Source organism: Heteronotia binoei, chromosome 2, assembly GCF_032191835.1.
Source record: "Heteronotia binoei isolate CCM8104 ecotype False Entrance Well chromosome 2, APGP_CSIRO_Hbin_v1, whole genome shotgun sequence".
Lineage (NCBI taxonomy): Eukaryota > Metazoa > Chordata > Lepidosauria > Squamata > Gekkonidae > Heteronotia > Heteronotia binoei.
Genome location: NC_083224.1, coordinates 146,849,628 through 146,871,188, shown reverse-complemented (window position 1 = coordinate 146,871,188; position 21,561 = coordinate 146,849,628). Strand labels below are relative to the sequence as shown.

Genomic DNA, 21,561 nt, shown 5'->3' with positions numbered 1-21,561 from the left:
AAAATTAAAAAGGATTGGCTTTGGGCCTAGATATAACCCCCTTCCCCGCCACACATCCTGAATTGATAACTGAGGGGTAAGGCTACTATGTTGCTGGAACAATTTTTACTGCCGTCTGTCAGTGCCACTCAAGGGTAAGTGGAAGGAAGAGAGATCGCAGTAATAAGTTATGACAGTCTTGCCCAGACAAAGTAGTCAAGACAGAATGCACAATTAGCAACTTAATGTGGTAGTTTTGCTGAATTTCCTATTTTAAAAATCCAACCGCAATGTAGGATCATTCCAGAAAAATCTACCCCTTATATAAAACACACCTATCAGTACTATTATTGAGCACGTGCATGGCTTTTTTAAATATATAAAATGGGCTTTTGTATAAGATGCTTCATTCAGTAACATTTTTAATGTTTTTACTGAGGGGAAAGTGCCCTTCAGCTATAGCTTTAGAGTATTTTGCCCAAGACTTCAATTTTGTACTTCCCATCTCTACAAAAACATAACATACATTAGCTAAAATGGAAAGCAAGAATATGTAGCCACAACACAGAAAATTTAGACAGTCATTCCAGCATCTGGCATAGGATTTCTGCTGCTTGTATCAGATATAGGTTGTGGAGCCTTACATTCTCTACATAAGCAGTCTTTAACCCTTGGGATCAGCATGCTCAGCTGAGCTGCAAACCCCCAATACCACTGCCTGGTAGAAGGACCAGCTTGCGTAGAGGAACGAGGTTATCTCACTTCCTTCATTTCCATGCATACAGAGGAAGTGCAGAGCAATGTCACAAGGTCACTGGTAGTTAGAGAACCATTGTGCAGCTCCTGGAATGGCCTTGGGTCAGCCAAAGCTCACAGAACTGTCCTTGAAAGGGCAGCTTCCATGAGAGCTTTCAGCCCCACCCACCTCACAGGGTGTCTGCTGTGGGGGAGAAAGGTCAAGGAGATTGTAAATTCCTCTGAGACAGATTCAGAGTGAAGGGTGGGGTATAAATCCAGTATCATAATCTTTTCCCAGTATTTTGCCGTTTGGCTTGCTCACCATTACCTCCTGCTTGGTTCACCTTTCTTATTTCTTGCACTTTCAGGTCTGCTGCCATTCAAGCAGGAAGGTGTGCGCTGTAAATCCACTGATACAATGGCAACAAAGTATTTATCTAAGGTTCCTTTGTTTGGATGGCATAAACATTTTAAAGCAGCTTTAAATCAGGACTGGAGTTATGGCCTGTACTGCTTTAGTGTTACCAATTCAGCCTCTAGCATATTTAACACCAATTATAGAACCACTTACAGGTTTAAAAACATAACATAGCAGTACATAACAGCTGCTGCTCTTGTGTACATCAGCAAATCCTACCTTTACCAGTAAATTAACTACTAGAGGTTCAAAGAGGCATTAAAGGAAGGAATGTAGGAGTTGGGGTCAGTGAGCCATAAAAGAGAGACAGTGGATAGGGCATTCCAATGGTGGGTTAGATGTAGAGTTGCTCAGGGTAGCAGCTGTGCAGTTCCACCTTTTGGGGACAGGCAAAATGTGGAAAAGTAACAATGAGATCTTTTTTAAAAAGCAGTTAACCTGTCACTATTCCCGTCATTGGCTGTTTCACCATAAAAACTAAAATTCTACATGGAAAATTAAAGCAATGGCCAAAATCTTCTACTAGGGAGGAACTCTGTTTTTTTTGTAACAAAGCAAGGGTTTCACAAAAAAAAGGCACAAGAACTGTAAAAAGGTAAAGGTAGTCCCCCGTGCAAGCACCAGTCATTTTCGACTCTGGGGTGACGCTTTCACGGCAGACTTTTTACGGGGTGGTTTGCCATTGCCTTCCCCAGTCATCTGCCCTTTCCCCCCAGCAAGCTGGGTACTCATTTTACCGACCTCGGAAGGATGGAAGGCTGAGTCAACCTGGAGCAGGCTACCTGAACCAGCTTCTGCTGGGATCGAACTCAGGTCATGAGCAGAGGGCTCTGATTGCAGTACTGCAGCTTTACCACTCTAGCACATCTCACTCACACTTCCACTAAGGGATATAAGAAACTCTCACTTTGCTCACAGGTGAACACTTAAATGGATGTTCAATGTACATTACCTGAAGTCTGCTTATATAAATCAGCTGCAGTTAACAATGGGTAGCCTCTCCTCCACTGACAGGTGGCTAATCTCATGGTACTTAGAGGGAGTTCAAAAGTTTAATAGGGACAGCTACAATGAAACTAATCCCATCTTCTCATCTGTAATTTTTTTGCACAAGAATGAAGTGGCAAAGGCAGGTAAACCAGCAGGCAATCAGCAATCCTTTAAAGGTGGCTATGATTCCATACAAGTAAATCAACATAAACAGCATTGGTTCAATAAATTTATTGTGTTTTTCCAAAAATCTTCATAGAAAATTATGGAACGAATCTTAACTATCAGCTGCACGTTCCTGGGCCCTAAGGAAGCTGGCCTTCTTTTGAGCCACCCGATCTTTCTTCTGGGCGAGAGACAACTTGGGACGATTCCACCTGCACAACAAGGAGTTCAGTGTTGTTAGTGCCAATCAGTTAAAAAAAACCCTGACAATTCAAATTTTAGCAGCTGTCACTCCAACAATTCAACTGGTCAGATGCTAAAGTGCCATTCTCTGAGAACCTACGCTGATTTTGTCTCCTCAGTCCAGTTCTATACACTACAGCATCAGTGCTCACAATTAGTGTGCTATGCAGAGTGGCATTTTTCAGTTTACAAGTTACTATATACTAAATCAACAATGCTGTAGGTCACAGATGTAGTCTGTCCCCAGAACAAGCTAGGATTGTGTAAATAAGGCCTGCTGTCCCTCCCACACAAATTCTGTGTTCAACATTTTAGGTGTCTTAACATCTTCTAGGTATTGTACATCTTAGCAGGAAAGGAGGTGACTACTATTATCCTTTTTTAATGTCAGAAACCACTAGCAAGTCAAGACACAATTTCTCCTACACATCTTCAAGAACATAGCAGTACCAACCCACAGGTACTACACAGTACCCAGCAGTTTGGCCTCAAGGAGAGAGAAGAGCACACCTGTTCAAGCAAGTATTTATTTCTAGCCTGATCAGTCCTCTAATCAGAGATGTTCAGATATTCACTCACTCCCCTTCCATCAGGCAAACATACATCCATAAACTAACCTGATGAAAAGTTTGTACTGCAAAACCTTCTGAATGGTCTGAGGATTCCCAATGAAGGTTAAGTAGAGAGACCACTGGTAGCAATTTGTTACAGTATGAAGCCCAAGGTACTTCCTATGCTACAGTTATGGATAAGGACCTATCACAGAAATGTCTAACAGCACCGGACAGATGACTTTTAAGCAATAACCTGATGGATGCACTTCCCACTAACAGCTCAGAAATACCACGTCTATTATGTTATTTGTTTAAGACACTGAGATGGGGTGGTTCACAGATCACCAGTGAACTAGAGTCCGTGTGTCCATCATACCTCTTCTTTTTGACTTCTCTCTTGGGTTTCTTTTCATGGACTGGATTTTCACGTATCCCAGTATGGGCATTTTTATACATTTCTTCCATCTGAAAACATAATATTTACAAATTATTTCACAAGTCTGCCTTACAGAAAATGTAAGTTTTCTGGAGAGAAAGCTTTATAGTGATCTCAGTATGTGATCTTTCCTCAGTCCACCTCAAATCTACTCCAAACAAGAGCACAGAACCAGTCCAAGAATAATGCTGTATTTTTATTAATACTGTAGCATGCTGGATCGTCCACCACCATTTTAAAAAGACCACCGGCAGCTAGAAGAGCTTTCATATATTGTGTTAAAAAGAGAAGACAAACTTTTATTTACTAACACAGTCATCATGCATGTATGCTAATTTTAGAGCCAGGATTAAATCTCCAGTGGTAAACTAGGTGTAAAGAGTAAAGCTGGCTGATGCCAACCTGCAAACCCTGATTCAGGTGCTTACCAAATTAGGTGAGAGGCAACGTAAGAAAAAGGGCCTTCTCAACCATGGCACCAAAATTCTGAAATTTTCTTCCCAGGGGGATTTGTCTGTCCATTTTTACTGCCATCTTCTGCAAATGGGTGAAGAATTTTTGTTTTGTGTTCCCTCAGTGATCCCTTCTTCCTGCCCTATGTTTTAACTGATGTCTTTTAATGTGTTTTGTTTGATGTTAATGGTTTTTACAAGTGCTTTTATTATGCACATTTCCAATTGGTTAGCTGCCTTGGTGGCCCTGATGAAGACACAATGATGAAGAGCAATTTTGTAACTAAAAGCCTTTGTGCCCACAACACAAAAAAACAAATAAAGAGTGATTCTAAAATGTTGCAGGAAAAAGATGGAATTTACTGTGAGGAAACTGGCCAAAACCTATTGCTATGTATGCAAGTGCAGCAACAGCTACCCAACACGCTAAGAAGGACCACATGCTTACTTAACAGGCTGTGTTGAAGGCTGGAATTTCAGGAACATAAATACTTGACCTCAGTTCTAAATGAGCCCCGGATCACTCATCTATACTTTCCTAAACAATGCAGATTCTAATTAGAACCTGTTTCTAGTTCCATCTACAGCAAATAAGGCAGAATTAACAACTTACCATGTCAGGCATCACATTGTTCTTTATATACTGGGAGAACTGTTTTTTGTAAGCATCTTCGTCCTCCTCCATCAAGTAACGCATGTAATCTGCAACGTTCTGCCCCATGATGTGCTTTCGGTGGACCTCTGCGTTAAATTCTTTGCTCTCTGAGTCATAGCCGGGGAAGCGCTTGGTACTGTGAAAAAGAAGTGAAGTAAACTCTAGCAAGTTGTCAGAAGGGCACTGTAAAGAAAGGTCACATCAACAGTGTTTCTCCAAGCTAGCAGCATGAGCCAGGAGTCTCGGCCATCATCAGTCCCGTCTTGAAACGTGAACATCCATCAAACACATACCAAGGACCAACTACAGCATGCTCAGGAAGTGGGGTTTCATCACACAATAGCCGAGTTACAAAGAAACAAAAACTGGACTATTTATGGAGCACTATGATTAATATTGGTGGACACTTTCTGTTGTTATTCCAGTTATTTTTTTTTGCCGAAGTGTAAAACTTGTATAGAATACAGCTAGACTCAGACTTCTGCCAATTATGCCAAAAGTCAAATGCACCAAACTACATCTGCAATAAGTTCTACAATTACGTCTCAACCTAAACTACTAGGTACGAGGAGCCCTGCACTTCCTGAGGAGACAGCTGAAGAAAAGGAAAAAAATTACCTGTGTGGGATTGAGAGTCCACCATCCACAGCTCCTTTGAGAGCACCGAAGACCTTGTTCCCAGTGGTAGTTCGAGCCAGACCTGCATCCAAGTAGCACGTAAAGGCACCAGGTTGCCCATCCACACTTTCCACATTATACTCATCGCCAGTTACTTCAACTTGGCCTTCATAGATCTTGTCAAGCCCAAATTTGTTCAGCAGCTGCAAGAGATTTTTTTGCCCAACAGATCTGAGATTTTCCAGAAACAGCTACAGATTTTTCCATGAAAACTTTCTATACTGCATCACTACAGAAAGCAGATACTATAAGCAGATCTAAACCAATTTCGAGTCAACTGTGGCTGGCTGAAAAAAAAAATACAGAGAGCAAGCCAGAAGAAACACCAAGACCTTCAAACCCAGGCATAATAGAAACTAACAATGCTCTAGTCTAGAAAGTAGTCTTGTTCAGGACACAAGATAATCCTTTGTGACAGTATTAACATTTTGGGAATCTTGGGTGACTCGCTGTCTATAAGTTCTCTAGCCCTGCTCTGTGGCAATTAGTGAGGCAGATTAGCAAAGAGGTATGGGATAGTTCCAGCACTTTCAGTGAGCCCCACTGAAAAGTATGGCAGCAGTAAGTTATTCATGGAAATGAAGCTTGCTCCATCATTTCTTTCTATCTTATGCAATGCCAAGGACTGCACGGAAGGAAGACCATCTCAGGGGCTAAGGAAAAGTAAGAGCCTCCTACTGAACAAATCCTCTGTTTTTGCTGTAAGAACTGACTGTACTATCGTAGAAATATTTAGCAGTTGCTGTACTGGAACAACAGGAACACTGCCTCCTAAACCTAGAGTTCTGCTCCCCTCCCTTCTAACTCAATGTTTATTTCCTGATCAATTCAATATGCCAAGTATAAATACAGTGCTTAATATGGACAAGCACTATGTTTATACTTGGCAACATTTAATCAGGCACAGTCTGAGCACTGATTTTCAAATCCCTAATTTTCAAATTCATTTCTCTAAGACAGTATTATGAAATCTGCACTGTCAATGGGACTGTGGTTCTTAAGTGCCACATCCTATTCTGTGTCCCATAAAGACTGAGGATGTTTTCAACAGATACATACCCTGCGAGCCAGCAGCAGGCCAGTGCAATAGGCAGCAGCATAGTTGGTCAAGCCTACTTTCACACCGTACTTTGGCAGCTCATGAGCATATGCTGCACAGACAATCATGTCACCTTCGATTCTGGCATATGCAATCTGACAACAAAAGCAGTGTTAGTGACTAAAAATCCCAATTGACAGTAACACTCAATACTGTACTACCTGCTAAACAAGAGGATTCCCATCCACCCTACCAGACTGCTACAGGAAAGGTTACCAGCACTTCCACACCAAGAGGTCATTCCCGAGTCAGTCCAAACATTGTTGGTGACTGTTTCAACTTGTAAAAGTACAAGGACAGACACATTTTTCTTAAATTCCACAATCTGATTTATAGAGACTGCACATCAGGGATTTTTTTTGCAGACAAAAGTAGTAAGTAGCCATACTGGTCCGCAGCAAAATCCAAAAACACAAGTTATGTATGTAATGCCTCTAATTAAGACCAATCAAAATAACACAGTGCTCATGCGTCTGAGTTCTCCAGCATCCTGTCCAGGAGGCTTAGCTGGATTCATGGGCACATATATCCCATGGAATGGAACATATATCCCTTTAAATGCTGAGAGCAAAGGAAAACTGTAATACCCCCTATAATATGAGTGTCAAACCAATTTGTTATTTGAATGGGTGGCTGGTATCAGGCTGAGCCTTTGGCACACTGGGAACAAGTAGTAAAAAAAGTATATTCAGCTAAATAGTTAAGAGTAAACAATTTATCAAGCATGCTCCCATGCCGAATGGAACATATATCCCTTTAAATGCTGAGAGCAAAGGAAAACTGTAATACCCCCTATAATATGAGTGTCAAACCAATTTGTTATGAGGGACGGACTGACATAAATAAGACCTTGTTGGGCCGGGCCATGTCGGGTTGGGCCAGACCATGTGTGTACCTATTTAAGATTAGGGAACTGGGCAAAGAAAGCTATGGCTCCTTCCTTCCCCAGGGGATGGGGGGAAGAGCCTCAGGCAATAGAAGAGAGGCTTGGCTCAGTAGCTCTGCTGTGTGATTGAGAGAGTCTGGAAAAACATGCTCTGCCTTCCTCCCCAAGGGAGGAGCCTCAGCCAATGGAGAAAATACAGGGTTTGCTCTGTAGCTCCTGTGTGATTGAGTGAGCCTTGCAAAGCAAGCTGTTAGGCAGAAGGATGCAAGAGATAGGGCGAAGGAAGCAAATGACAGCCAGTTGCTTGAGAGCCTGATAGCAGCCCTCCAGGAGCCTGATTCAGCCCCTGGGCTGCATGTTTGGCACCCCTGCCCAATATTAACAATACTGGAGATGATCAACCAAACTGTAGTTACGAGAGAGAGAAGAAATTTCCTATTTCTCTGATCCAAGTAGCCTCTATTTAACTTGAAATCAACTTGCAACATTGTTTTATGGCTCCTACACTTCCCATCACATCCAGAATCACCAACTTCTACCTGACTCTTTTCTTGTTATTCAGCCTGAAGAAGAGCTGGGGGAATCTAAAGATTAGTGACTTTTAGGGACACATTTTATTGATCCTTAATATTAAGCATGCCACCATTACTACGTAACAGGTACAGGAGTGATCACTGAGCAAAAAATCCCTATTGCTAACTTCATTTTTCTGTCCTCCCTCTAAACTGACAGAGCATCCACCTTTCCCCAACCATAACAGCTGCTATGTTCATCCTCTACTGCTCTAGCAGTTTCTAAAGTATCAAAGGCTGCACATGCATGCTCTCCTTGGACTAAAGGGAAAAAGCTCAAACAGTAAGAAATTGTGCGCACCTACAAGCACACACACAGCTTCAATAGTTATGCACTTGATTTCTTCAACAATGAGGAAGGGAAGGGGATGCTGCTACCTACTACTGAGCTTGTCACTTGGACAGCTATTTCCTCAAGCTGCTCAACAGGCAAATTTCCCATAGTTCTGGAAGGCACACAAGTACTGCCCAGAGCAGTCCTGTATCACAACATAAAACAGGAAACACTTCTCCCATTTAAGATAGGCTTAATTGTTGTTTCTATTCCAGATCCAGCATCACAAACTATAGGACATTAATAAATGTAGTTAAACAATAAAATAATACATGTGCCAAAGACACACGTTTCATTTAACAAGACATAAGACTCAAGACCCACCCTTAACACAAACAATTTAAGGGTGACAAGTCACCCAAAGTAACTATAAGTTTTTAAAATATATTTTGCAAACACTTTCTTCCTCCCTCAAATAGGCAAGCATAATTAAACAACAATGCAACCTCAGTAGACAAGATAAAAGATCTGGATAAAAGTTTCAAAAATTACTTATAGCAACTCGGACTTATTACTCAAAATTAAGTATGAAAACATCCATGCTGCTTCCTAGTGAATTCAGTATAAACCCAACTTTAAAGCAGTTTCTTGTCCTGAGTTTTTAAAAAGCCACCTGTTTGGGACAGACACACAGAATTGTGTCACTGACTACCAGCCGTTCCACAGAGCTACAGTTCTTATGGTTCATTTGACTGGAGCACAGACAGTTCCAGATTTGAAAAAGATCTATATCCATTGTGCAGGCATACCCTAAGGCTAGTGATAAGCAGCTTGTGGATTAAACCCTCGAACAGTAGCTTCTGCAATGGTCTAATGCAAAACACATCATCTAATCAATTTCTTATTTGTGTACTTAGCTTGTCTTCCAGACATCTCTCCTAAATGGAGACAGAATCAGAAGAGCAGCTTTTAGAAGAATTAGGAAGATGCTATTCATAAAAGCTGCCATGCTAGGATTTATGAAGAAATAATTTGGACTCTGCCCCCTCAGCATTTTCTGCAGATGGGTAGTTCTGTTTTCTCTAGTGAAAGCCATGCATGCTGTTTTCAAATAGAACATACATCAAGAAAACTCCAGCAATCTGACATCAGCACAGAGAGCGTCTAAGATGCATCAGAAAGTAAATGACAGAACGCAGAGCTAATGTTGGCTCAAGAGAGCTACAGTATTAGTTCCTAGATTGCTCCAGGAGAACTTTTTCACTTACTCTAAAGCTTTCTCCCAGGAGAGAATACTGAAAATAGTTCTGCAAATACACCATCTAAGAGACACTCAACTCTGTGTCCCTATGTCAGCTAAGGTACACTTCATGTCTTGCAGACTTCCTACATTGGAAGGCATTTCTGTGAAGAAAACTGATAATGCAGCCCCTTACAGTATGGAAAAGAACAAGTGACCTTACCTGGCAAATGATATCTCTGTTGGTGACACGTACAATCATCCTATATTTAGGAGTGTTGTACTTGTTTTTATCTTGAATCACCAAACGTTTCCGAGCATAGTAATCAGTCTTGCCCTCTGAAAGAGAAGAGTACCAAGGCTTGTGTGGAAACTGCAGATTCAGGTCTTCATCTGGTTAAATGGACTGAGAGCATGCAAAAAATGTCAACCATACCTCTCCTTCTTCTGAATTTCACTTGATATCGCTTGAAGTAGGCCTTATTCTTGACAACTTTGACGAACCCCTGGATGAGACAGAACACAAAAGCGTTAATATCAAACAATTTGCCTCCATAACCTATCCTGAATAGCAGAAATAGGTGAAACAAAGTTCTTGATGCTGACAAATGGAAAGCCAAAACTCTCTTGGCAAGTTATCAAACATTTATTTAGATGTGTGGTCTTTAAACATAGATGCTCCATTCAAAACACCTTTTAATTGCTGTAACACTGGGAATAATTTATTACACTGACTTTCACATTGAGCTAAAACAATCTTTTCCCCCCTTTTTTAACAACCTACCTGTACTCTAAAACCCACAAATGTTTACAATGAATTGTCTGTATTCATAAATTTATGTTGTTTAAACATGCTTTTCAAGCACATGTATAACTTCACACACAGTCCAAAAGCGCTAATTGTCAGTGATGAGAAAACTATAGTCAATGCTAGGTCACAAGGAACCAAATGGCAGGAAGTCTGCAAGGAACCAGCAGCCCAAAAACCAAAGCTATCCAACATTCTAGACCAGGGGTAGTGAAACTGTGGCTTAGGAACCACATGTGGCTCTTCACACATATTGTGTGCAATAGTATTAGAACATAAGAGAAGCCATGTTGGATCAGGCCAATGGCCCATCCAGTCTAACACTCTGTATCACACAGTGGCCAGTGTATACACACGCACACACACATTGTGGCTAATATCCACTGATGGACCTCTGCTCCATATTTTTATCCAATCCCCTCTTGAAGCCGCCACCACCTCCTGTGGCAGTGAATTCCACATGTTAATCACCCTTTGGGTGAAGAAGTACTTCCTTTTATCCGTTCTAACCTGACTGCTCAGCAATTTCATCGAATGCCCATGAGTTCTTGTATTGTGAGAAAGGGAGAAGAGTACTTCTTTTGCTACTTTCTCCATCCCATACATAATCTTATAAACCTTTATCATGTCACCCCACAGTCGACATTTCTCCAAGCTAAAGAGCCCCAAGCGTTTTAACCTTTCTTCATAGGGAAAGTGTTCCAACCCTTTAATCATTCTAGTTGCCCTTTTCTGCACTTTTTCCAATGCTATAATATCCTTTTTGAGGTGCGGTGACCAGAATTGCACACAGTATTCCAAATGAGACCGCACCATCGATTTATACAGGGGCATTATGATACTGGATGATTTGTTTTCAATTCCCTTCCTAATAATTCCCAGCATGGCGTTGGCCTTTTTTATTGCAATCGCACACTGTCTTGACATTTTCAGTGAGTTATCTACCACGACCCCAAGATCTCTCTCTTGGTCAGTCTCTGCCAGTTCACAACCCATCAACTTGTATTTGTAGCTGAGATTCTTGGCCCAATGTGCATTACTTTGCACTTAGCCACATTGAACCTCATCTGCCACGTTGACGCCCACTCGCCCAGCCTCAACAGATCCCTTCGGAGTGCCTCACAATCCTCTCTGGTTCTCACCACCCTGAACAATTCCCTCTAAACTGAGTTGGTGTGAGCTAGCTCACATTTTTTTAGACTGTGGCTCAAACAGTTTTGTCTCAGATCAGGAAAAATGGCCCCAGAACAAACTAATTTCTGCAGTAGCTCACAACTTTAATGGCAGTAACTCACAAATTAGAATTTTTGCTCACAAGACTCCACAGCTTAGAGGGAGTATTTACTGTGTGGCTCTTGAAGCACCCCCCCCTTATTGGCCAGCTTGAAGAATGCATTTAAAGCTGCTTCCTTTCCACCTCTCCCTCCCTCCTCTCTCTATTCGTTTTCCTTCCTTCCTTATGTCTTGCAGCTCTCAAACATCTGACTTATTTTATGTGGTTCTTGCATTAAGCAAGTTTGGCCACCCCTGCTCTAGACCTACAACCCCCACCATTGTAAGAAAGGGCAGGTTTTCCTTGCCATTCTGTAAAGCTTGTTCTAAAAGATATAACAGACCCTACTTTCAACATAACGAAATCATTTTAAAACAAAGAAATATCACTTCCCAATCCATGGTCCTCATTTGTGGGGTCTCACATTTGAGTACATTTAAGTTGGCATTACCTTTGTGTTGCAACACCATTCACACTGGACTAAAATCTTGACACAACAGCTGAAACCTATTTCCAGAAGCCCTTTCTGCAACTTCCAGTGGGTGGAATTGGGTGGCAAACTCAAAAATTGGGTAGTAAACCCAATTTTTACCAGTGTAATTACTCAGTAAAAAGCTCCTCAGTTCTGACTTTGTAATCAGTTGTTTCTAAATCAGTTGCTTGCAAATAACAGTTTGTCTCCATAAACTATTATTTCTGTATTTTTAAAGCATGCATACATTTGAAAACGTGATGTACAAGTACACCCTGGAAGCAATTTGTTTAACTCATGGCAAAGAACATAACTTTGTACATGTCACAAGACAGCAAAGAAACCTTTGCAATCCCCCCCCAAAGAAAACCCCTTATCAAAACAGAAGTTTTACACTAATCAGTCCACTCTTTTACTACTACTTTCTATTTTTTGCTGGAACAGCTCGACACAACTACCCTTTTGGGCTTTCTAAAGCATTACCAGAAACCTCAACAGAACTGTGACCGTCCCTTCTGAAAGTCTCAAGAATCACCCTCCATTAAGCCCATGCATTACCTCTATTACCTCTATCCCAAAGCATGAGCAGAAGCTAGGCCCAGCGCCATACGTGCATGCCCGGAGAAGCCTTTCCAGACGTTCAGGGCCTGCACTCTCTGCCTCCCCACCTGTCAAAGGGAAAGGGGCAAAGCCAACCTACTTGAAATGGGTGGGGGTGGTGAGAGAAAAGCGGTTGCCAAGTGCCAATGGCCCAAGAAAGGTTCGAAAATAGGGGCAGAAACGGGAGCCCGGAAGCAAGGGAAGTCCAGGAATATAAACTTGTGTGAGTAGGTGGCAGGGAGGAGAAAAAAATAATCTTCCTTGCAAAAGCACTGGACACAAGCAGCGAGTGCTGCCATTAGGCCACGCTGGAAGCTGCTTCCGCAGCCAGGCCCGCCACTTCCCAATCCGACTCCATCGGAACGTCCGGAAACACTCAGAAGCCCGCAGCGGCCCCAGAACACCAAACCGGCCCCTTTCTTCCCATCCCGGCCTGTTTGGACACAGTACTGACCATGGTTCTCGGTTCGGTCCGCTTTCGCTTTAGGCCGAGGGCCGCTCAGCGAAACGTCTGCAGCACTTATCGCTGGGGAAAAGGCCGAGGCCGCTGCGCAGGCGCAATACGTCACTCGGCTGACAACGCGGAGCTGAAGGGGCCAGAGAAGCTCCTCCGGAAGAGGATACTGCCCCGCAGAGACGTGGAGGAGAGCTAGCAAGCGATCGTTCATTCCCGCACCGAATCGAGCAGAGTGTATTATCTTCTGCTTGGTGGAGGATAGTATAGTGTTGCTTTTCAGTATAAAAGTTGTCTTCTGCTACTGCCACCTAGAGGCATCTCGTGTTTACTGTCCTTAATCGTAATAGGCACGTTCCTTCTTAAATCTGCAGCTTCCAAAAAACCAGACTAAACGAAATCTTGTCGCGCAAGCGTTGGTGATGCGGAGCCCACTTCTTTATTTTTTTTTCACCCATCCATCGGTTTATATCTCCCCCCTTCCTTCATACCCTTGCCTCGTTATGTGAACGCTTGCCACTCGTCTTTCAAAGTCAGTATTCCCTATTATGACTGGCAGCAGTTCTCAAAAGTTTGAGGAACAGACCTTTTAACACCACACGTCCCTTTTAGATGGAAATTGATTGCTCGTGATGCATGCCCTACCGCTGAACCATAGCCCCTTCCCCAAAATAGCTGCAAAGCGGCAAAGCCATGCAGATGCAACTGATGTGAGTTTTGAGGCACAAAGGTTATGCCTCAATAAATGTAGCAGGCTGCAGCCACCTTTTAATAGTCCAAAACACATGACAGACAATGTGATGTAATGCTTAGGGTGCTCAACTAGGATCATCTGAGACAAGCTACTGCTGGATAACCCCTCCCACGTAATTTAAATCATGGGGGGAGGGAGAGAGGGTGGTCCCTTTCTCAGCTGGTAGTGGCGGTAGAAGCAGCGGGAAGGAAGGGCAAGCACCTGAATTGGGCACCCTGAGTGGCCGGGGTGGGTGGGGGGAGCCATTAAGTGCCCCCTGACTTTTTTATATGCCCCCCCCCCCAATTTTTTTAAAGTCCTAGTCCTAGCTAGACCTAATCTCGGAGATCGTCTGCCCAGGCAACCTTAGGACAATCACAGCTCTCAGCCTAACCTACTTCAGAGTTTTGTTGTAAGGATACAGTGGAGGACAGTAAAACTGTTTTGGGTCCCAGCTGGAGAAAAATATGGGGTATATATGAAATAGACAAACATGTCCAAGTCCTGCTCCTTGCCTGAGCATGTGCTCTCACACAAGCTTTTCAGTTCAAGTCAGATTTATAGATATACGCATCTCTTGCTTGAGCCATCTTTTTGCAAGGAAAAACTGCAGAGACCCAAGGCTATGGTGGCATGATCACTGAAAGGAAAAAAGGAAGAGCAAAGGAAACTCAAACCCGGTGGGGAGTAACCTCTCCACAGACCCCACCATCCCATGGCTCCACCCCTTAAATCTCCAGGATTTCCCAGCCTAGAGCTAGCAACCCAAGCTGTTATTTGCCTCAGTGAGGAAACATAGCCGTTTCTTTCTATCACCTCCAGGGGACTGGTAGATATCTGGAAAAGGAAGCAACAGAGGGAGACTGAACTTCAGCGGTGGTATGCTCAGGATCAAGAATTCCTAATGTTTCATTTAATTTGGCCTTAATTATGGTTGCTTGCCGAGTTGGGAAATATCTGGAGATTTTAGGGGTGGAGCCTGAAGATGGTAGGTTTTGGGGAGGGAGAGGGAGTTCAATGAAGTATAATACTATAGAGTCCACTTTCCAAAGCAGCCCTTTCCTTCAGGTGAACCGACCTCTGTCACCTGGAAATCAGTTATAATAGCAGGAGATCTCAAGCCACTGCCTGGAGGTTGGCAACCCAAGCCTTAAAAATGTGAGGGCATCCCTAGCCTATGTGAAGAACAGCTGGGGTTTATACGCTGCTTTTCTAGACCCTAAGGAGTCTCGGTGGCTTACAATTGCCTTCCTAGGTGGGACTGAGAAAGTTCTGAGAACTGAGACCAGCCCAAGGCCACTCAGCAGGTTTCATGTGGAGGAGTAGGGAATCAAACCCAGTTCTCCAGATTAAGTGTCTGTCACTCTGGTTCCTTTCTGCCACTCTGGTTCCTTTCTGTCTATCTACCACCAACTGCAAATCAAAAACTATCATCAAGGCCTGAGCATTACTCCGTTTCCAACTCGCCTCTCCTGTGTGAGACACTGAGCTCTTTAATTCAGAATTATAATCAGATTTTAATTTTAAAATAGCCTTGTTAGCACCTTGAAAAAAACTCCGAAAAGTAAGATACAGACCTTGTAAATTAAAACAATCAGTAAATAGAAGAAAAGACAACAGGCAAGAAGCAACTAGTGAAAGATGAAGCAAAGGAAAAACAGAAGAAGGGAGATGGGGGAAAAGAAGAGAGGAAAGAATAAAGACAAGAGAAGATAGATTTGCTGCTTTCAACTAAGGAAAGAAGCAGGATCACTATTCATACTGCCTGCACACAAAAGCTTATACCTTGAATAAAACTTTGCTGGTCTTAAAGATGTCACTGAACTCAAACTTTGTCATACCAAATAAGTAGGGTTGCCAGGTCCAACTCAAGAAATATCTGGGGTCTGTGGGGGTGGAGCTGGAAGCAAGGGTGTGATAAGCATGACTGAACTTCAAGGGAGCTCCAGCAATCACATTTAAAGGGACCACACACCTTTTAAATGCCTTCCCTCTATTTGGAAATAATGGATAGGGGCACCTTCTTTGGGGGCTCATAAAATTGGATCCCCTGGGCCAATCTTTTTGAAACTTGAGGGGGGGAGTGTTCTGAGGTGAGGCACCAGGTGCTATGCTGAAAATTTGATGCCTCTACCTCAAAAAACCAGTCCCCTAGAGCCCCAGATACCCACAGATCAATTCTCCATTATACCCTATGGGAATCGGTCTCCTTAGGGTATAATGGGAGTGCCCAGCAGACATTTCCCTCCCCCCCCCATTTTCTGATGACCCTGAAGTGGGTGGAGAGCCTCCAAATCAGGGGATTTCCTGCCCCCAACTGGGGATTGACAACCCTATAAAATCAACTATTGCCCTTTGGTTCCTAAGGCCTTTTACAAAGATGAATATGGCTGTGTCTTCCCCACTTACTTGGAAATAGGCATACAATTTCTTTTATTGATTAGTACATCCTTCCAACTCCTTCTGTGAAAAACTCCTAAAACCGGAGATCACTTACTTTAAAGATTCACTCCTCGCCTTTCAGTCAGGTGATCCTCAAAATGCCTTCCAAACAACAGATTAATTAAAAAAAAAAACAACAACTACTCAGCAGCCCTTTTACTCAGGGCCTTTTTTGTAGAAAAAGCCCAGCAGAAACTCATTTGCATATTAAGCCACACCCACTGATGTCAAGCCAGCCAGAACTGTGTTCCTGCTCAAAAAAAGCCCCGCTTTTACTTCTGTAATTTAACAATGTATACAATCATACACATTTCTGCATGAGGACCACTGAGCACATGGGATTAGTTTAGTCATAAAATACTGTGTAGTTCAGATTGTTCAAAGTCACACATAGCACACACCCTCTTTTTACTGACAAAGTCCAAAGCCTGAAGGCTGATGATACTTTTCTAGTTGCCTAGCAAACCCCATAATGGCCACTGAAAGGGTATTTATTTCTTAAAGCCACAAACATTGCTTCTATTATTTGGGGGAGGATTAAAAACTTACACTATGTACTTTTATCCAGTAATATGCCCCACTGAGTTCCTACTCCAAATACAGTAAGCAGATTTAGGTGTACAGCATTTAAACATTATCATTTTGTTCATATATCAACCCAACTCAATGCTGCAGACTGGAACACTAGAAAGAAGTCTATAGCCAAAATTCAGTAATGTTGCTGGCTCCACCCCTCAGAAGGAGTTATAAATGTAAGCCAAGCCCACTTTTCTTCTCCCCCCTCCCAACCTTGTCTAGGAAAAGGTTTGTTTCTAGCATGGCTGCTACCTCTAGGCGCCGTAGTTTTCCACTGGTAAACAAACAAATATTTCTAATAGTAATTTCTTTCTACTGAAGTCTTAAAATTAATGACTTTTTTTCTGTAGTTGCTCAGTCCTATATTGTTAGCTTTTAAAAGTTATAAAGACTACATGAGTATTTGGGGGCAATGAAAAATAACCCACTTATTTAAAATTATTTTCCCCTCCAGGGGTAGCTTTAAACTTAGAAGTGAAAAACCTACTTCTGAGTTTACAGTAATGTAATTTGGGTGTAGCTATTAGTAATACAAATATACATGTGCATGCAATAATATCTCTATTGCCAGTATTTAATACTGTCTCTACTTGTTATAGGCTAATTCTTTGGTGATGAGATGGGAGGAACTCCACAAGTGTTTTCTAAAATAACAAGGACTCTTTGGGCTTTAGTAGTGGTCAGGCAAGTTTATGTTGCTCTTTCAGACAGAGAGGGAATTATTTTAACTTGTTATAAAGTAACCCTTGAAATGACAGCTTGATAAAACATCCTTATTTGTAGTAATTCACAAAAATATGAAGAGTAGATATTGTCATGACAATTCACAATTAGTAAAAAAAATCAATACAGTTATCAGGTTAATTGTCTGATTGCATTTAAACAAATTTGCATGTTACCCATGTCTTTATAGCAATGACTTTTATACACACTTTGACAAAGGAATAATGAGAGCTTTTAATTAAATTAATAGAAGATACCAGTCACCCTTGATATCTGCCACCCCATACATTAACATGTTGGTCGAAGTAGCTTCAAGAAATAAATATGTTCTGAATATGGATAACCACTTTTTTATCTGTCCTGGATTTGTGCCTTAAGCAGTAACTTTCTGTAGGCATTGGGAGGTGACAATGTTTAGCTCCAAGCTATTTTAAAGGCATAGGAGCTGACCTCACTGTATGTCTATGGCCTCTTGGCAACTATATTTTTAACTTGTAAGCTTTTTGATTATACTTTAGTCTTGCTGAGTGATCAGTAAAACCTGTAGTTGATTAATTTACTTATTCAATTTGTTGGAGCTACAGTACTTATAGAAACACGTACAGTAATCTCTAGGTGAAATATGCAACCCATAGGTTAAAGAACTAATCGTGTTGTTGAGACATATGTTTTTATGGACATGGGCTGATCTGGTTTTTCTGTGAAGGCTTATGCTGCAGTTATTAGCATTCTAGGTGCCACAGTATTTTCAGAGGCTTTTTTTGCTGTATCAGCCAAATTTGGTTCATGAAAATTTCTTGTATATAATCTGGGGAGTGAAACAGAGCCTGCTCGCTAACACATTATCTATGATGGAATCTTCCGTTACTTAACAGCAGTGCAATCTTATGCAGCATTACTCAATCCAAAAACAATTGATTCCATTTGACTAAGACTGGAATAACTCTGCATAGGCTATGCATTATTACTCTACTAGTTTTGCCTAAGAGAGCAAGCTGAACTGCAGCAACTAATTAAAGTAAAGCTGACTTGCTTCCTATAACATTGTTAATATTTGTAAGGCATGTCTCTCCCCCCCACCCCTCCTTCAGTACACACATTATTTAGGTAGTTAATAAAACATACTATGTACTGCTGACTGAAGAAGACTTAAAATCACTGGAGGATTCAGTTGTTAGAATTCACTATCAGAGGATGTAGCAATGGCCACCAGTATAGATACCTTTAAAAGAGAACTAGATGAAATAATGGACAATAGGTCCATCAGTGGCAACTAGCCATGAAGGAACTTCTGTGATCATAAGGGATAAACCTCTGAATGCCAGTGCTAGGAGGTAATGCAGGGGAAAGGCTTAACCCCCATACCCTGTTAGTTAGCCCTCCAGAGTACTGGTTGGCCAGTGTGTAAGAAAGGGTGCTGGACTAAATGGACCCTGCTCTCACCCAGCAAGGTGCTTATATTCTTATGGAACTTGTTCTTGAATTACAGTAGAACAAGACTTTTATTTTTGACCATTTATGTTTCAGAGAAATGAACAAATGTCTGAATTCATCAAAACTCTTTATTGGCAATTCCTATGCCACCTAAACCAAAACATGTCCTAGGCAGGCTGGGACAACAGCAGTTTTGCTCATCTCTGACCAAAACTATGCTTAAGAACCTGCAAGAATAAAAGAAAACATAGCCTGTTCTGGTGCTGTCGGCCAGATGTTTCCAACTTCCTTTCCTGCCAGCTGTTTTGTCAGACTGAGACTAAAAACACAAAGGAGGAAAACTTCCATATCTTCACTTTTGTTTCAGCTTCAACCTGATAAATTCAAAAGTATGCTTTATTTTACTAGCAAACCTATCGGCCTATTGTGCATTTGCATTTTCCTAGGGCTGCCAACCTCCAAGTAGTGGCTGCAGTTCTCCCATTATCACAACTGACCTCCAGGGGACAAAGACAAGTTCACCTGCAGAAAAGGGCTGCTTTGGAAGGTGGTTTCTATGGTAGTATACCCCCCTGGAGCCCTTCCCTTCCCCAAACCCCACCTTCCTTGGGCTCCACCGCCAAAATCTCCAGGTATTTCCCAACCTGGACCAGGCAACCTTACCCCCAATGAATCAGTCATTGACAGTTTTTGTCATAGCTTGTTTCATCCAAGGGGTACCTTATGAACAAGAGAAGATTAACCCATAAAAGAAGTGAATTTGGTGGCACTTCAGGCATGGCATTTGTAACATTGTAAAAGTAAATGGATAGAAATAGGACTGTAGATGCATGTGCTAAAGACCTAGTTAAAGTGAGTTATAGCCATTGATTAGAATTACATATACATGAAATAGAACAAAGTTTGGGTTAATAAAATGTACTATGAACTGCTGAGAGCCAGTGGTGTAGTGGTTAAGTACGTAGACGCTTATCTGGGAGAACCTGGTTTGATTCCCCACTCCTCCACTTGAAGCTGCTGGAATGGCCTTGGGTTAGCCATAGCTTTCACAGGAGTTGTCCTTGAAAGGGCAGCTTCTGTGAGAGTTATCTCAGTCCCACCTACCTCACAGGGTGTCTGTTGTGGGGGAGAAGGTAAAGGAGATTTGTAAGCCACTCTGAGATTCGTGATACTTACAAAAAGTAAAACCAACTAGTTGACGTGAACTATAATTATGCCAATAAAATTAAAGATACATGCCAAATGCCGTCAAAAATACAAGCTGTCATTTGACAATGTTGCCAAAAAATTGCTGGTTTTGCACCATGTGGATGCTTGAATTACAGACTATTTCTCCTACCAAGATAAGTCTTATCTTAGATGGTGTTATACTGTCTTAGACTTGCTTTTAAAAATTGACTATTGTAAGGTTCACAATTCTGATGTGTGTGTGTTTTTAAGGGCAGTTGCATTATGCTATGTTTAAAAAATGGTCAGCAGATTATTAGGTAGAGGACTACTTTAAAGGGGAATTGGAAAAGTAAATGCCCATCAAGTGCCATTGCCACAGAACTTCTACTCTTCGCAACAGTTGCCTCACTAGAGGACCAAAATGGTATAACTTTAGAACCAGAATTTGCTCCGGCAATTGTGGTTACTGATGCTTGCAGAAGATTCTTGCTGGGTAATCCAATCAGATATGTCCTTTATCACCAACCTTTTGGAGTCTGTGAAAAAGTGAACAAATAGATAAACTAGACCTCATTATTTGATCCAGCAGGGCTGTTATGTTTTTAAATGCAGGACTCTCCTTATGTTTTTAAATGTGTTCATCCTGCTGTGGGGCTGTCTGGTTGTTTATAACCTAGTTGCAACGTTTTCCCTGGTTTTGTGTTTTTCTTGCAGCTTAAGTAGTGTTGAGGAATGCCTGCCTTCTTTCCTGGTTCTGCGCCTTGCTATAGTAGCCTAATTACTAGAGGGTGGGTGGGGGTGGAGTGATTGTCTTGAGAAATGAGGAAGTTGGTGATTTGACTAAGTGGCTGCAAAACTTAGGTCAAATTTTGGAAGCAAAGATTGCCACTGGGGAACTGGAAACAGGAGAGCTATGTAAAATTTTGTAGCTCCATGAACTGCATCCTTCAGAAAGGGGGGCATTTGGAAAATATATTTTGTGCTTTGTAAAATTTTCTGGTTATGAATTGTAAATTCCTGTGGAGTAGCTATGCTAGTCTGTTGCAGCAAAAACAAAAGGAGGCTTGTGAAACCTTAAAAACTAACACATAAATTGAAGCTTAATTTTTTCTTTATTATGTGTCTGATAAGCAGATATATGATGGTGGAAAGTGCCATCAGATCACTGTTGACTTATGGCAACTCCATGGGGTTTTCAAGGCAAGAGACGTTCAGAGGTTGTTTGCCACTGCCTCCATATAGTGCGACCCTGGTATTCCTTGGAGATCTCCCATCCAAATAGTAGCCAGGACCAACCCTGCTTAGCTTTGAAGATCTGATGAGATCAGGCTAACTTGGGCCATCCAAGTCAGAGCATAAGTGGGCATATGTCCATGTACATATATGCTTCAATACATTTGTTAGTATTTGAGTCACCAAGACTCTTGTTTATTTGTTTGCTTCTACTCCGGGCTTTTTTGAGCAGGAACGCAGTTCCAGCTGGCTTGGCATTAGGCA

General features: G+C 41.9%; 2 protein-coding genes and 1 non-coding gene across 5 annotated transcripts in view; 1 reads left to right on the top strand and 2 right to left on the bottom strand.

The window, feature by feature from the left end:
- Positions 1 to 2,341: 2,341 nt before the first annotated feature.
- Positions 2,342 to 13,731, bottom strand: RPL5 (ribosomal protein L5). The gene is made up of 8 exons (XM_060232199.1): positions 12,987 to 13,731; positions 9,816 to 9,885; positions 9,603 to 9,718; positions 6,368 to 6,502; positions 5,249 to 5,451; positions 4,589 to 4,766; positions 3,464 to 3,552; positions 2,342 to 2,502 (listed from the first exon to the last, which is right to left on the bottom strand). Exons 1-8 carry the CDS (start codon positions 12,987 to 12,989, stop codon positions 2,403 to 2,405), a joined length of 894 nt encoding a protein of 297 aa, XP_060088182.1. The 5' UTR covers positions 12,990 to 13,731; the 3' UTR covers positions 2,342 to 2,402.
- LOC132567873 (small nucleolar RNA SNORD21) lies at positions 4,876 to 4,971 on the bottom strand. Its single transcript, XR_009555138.1, has one exon. It is a non-coding gene; the product is annotated as a small nucleolar RNA SNORD21 (small nucleolar RNA).
- Positions 13,732 to 16,912: 3,181 nt separating the features above from the next.
- The window catches only part of EVI5 (ecotropic viral integration site 5), a 104,347-nt gene continuing 99,698 nt past the window's right edge, over positions 16,913 to 21,561 (top strand). For all 3 annotated transcript variants that reach the window (XM_060232192.1, XM_060232191.1, XM_060232189.1), the window contains exon 1: positions 16,913 to 17,014. In XM_060232192.1, coding sequence (XP_060088175.1) covers positions 16,979 to 17,014 — 36 coding nt within the window. In that variant the 5' untranslated portion in view covers positions 16,913 to 16,978. The remainder of the gene's footprint in view (positions 17,015 to 21,561) is intronic.

Coding starts and splice junctions, on each gene's coding strand:
- RPL5 (XM_060232199.1), bottom strand. Junction 9,719..9,815: donor GAAATTCAGAAGAAGGAGAG/GTATGGTTGACA, acceptor CTTCTCTTTCAG/AGGGCAAGACTGATTACTAT. Junction 6,503..9,602: donor ACAGAGATATCATTTGCCAG/GTAAGGTCACTT, acceptor TTTTGTTGTCAG/ATTGCATATGCCAGAATCGA.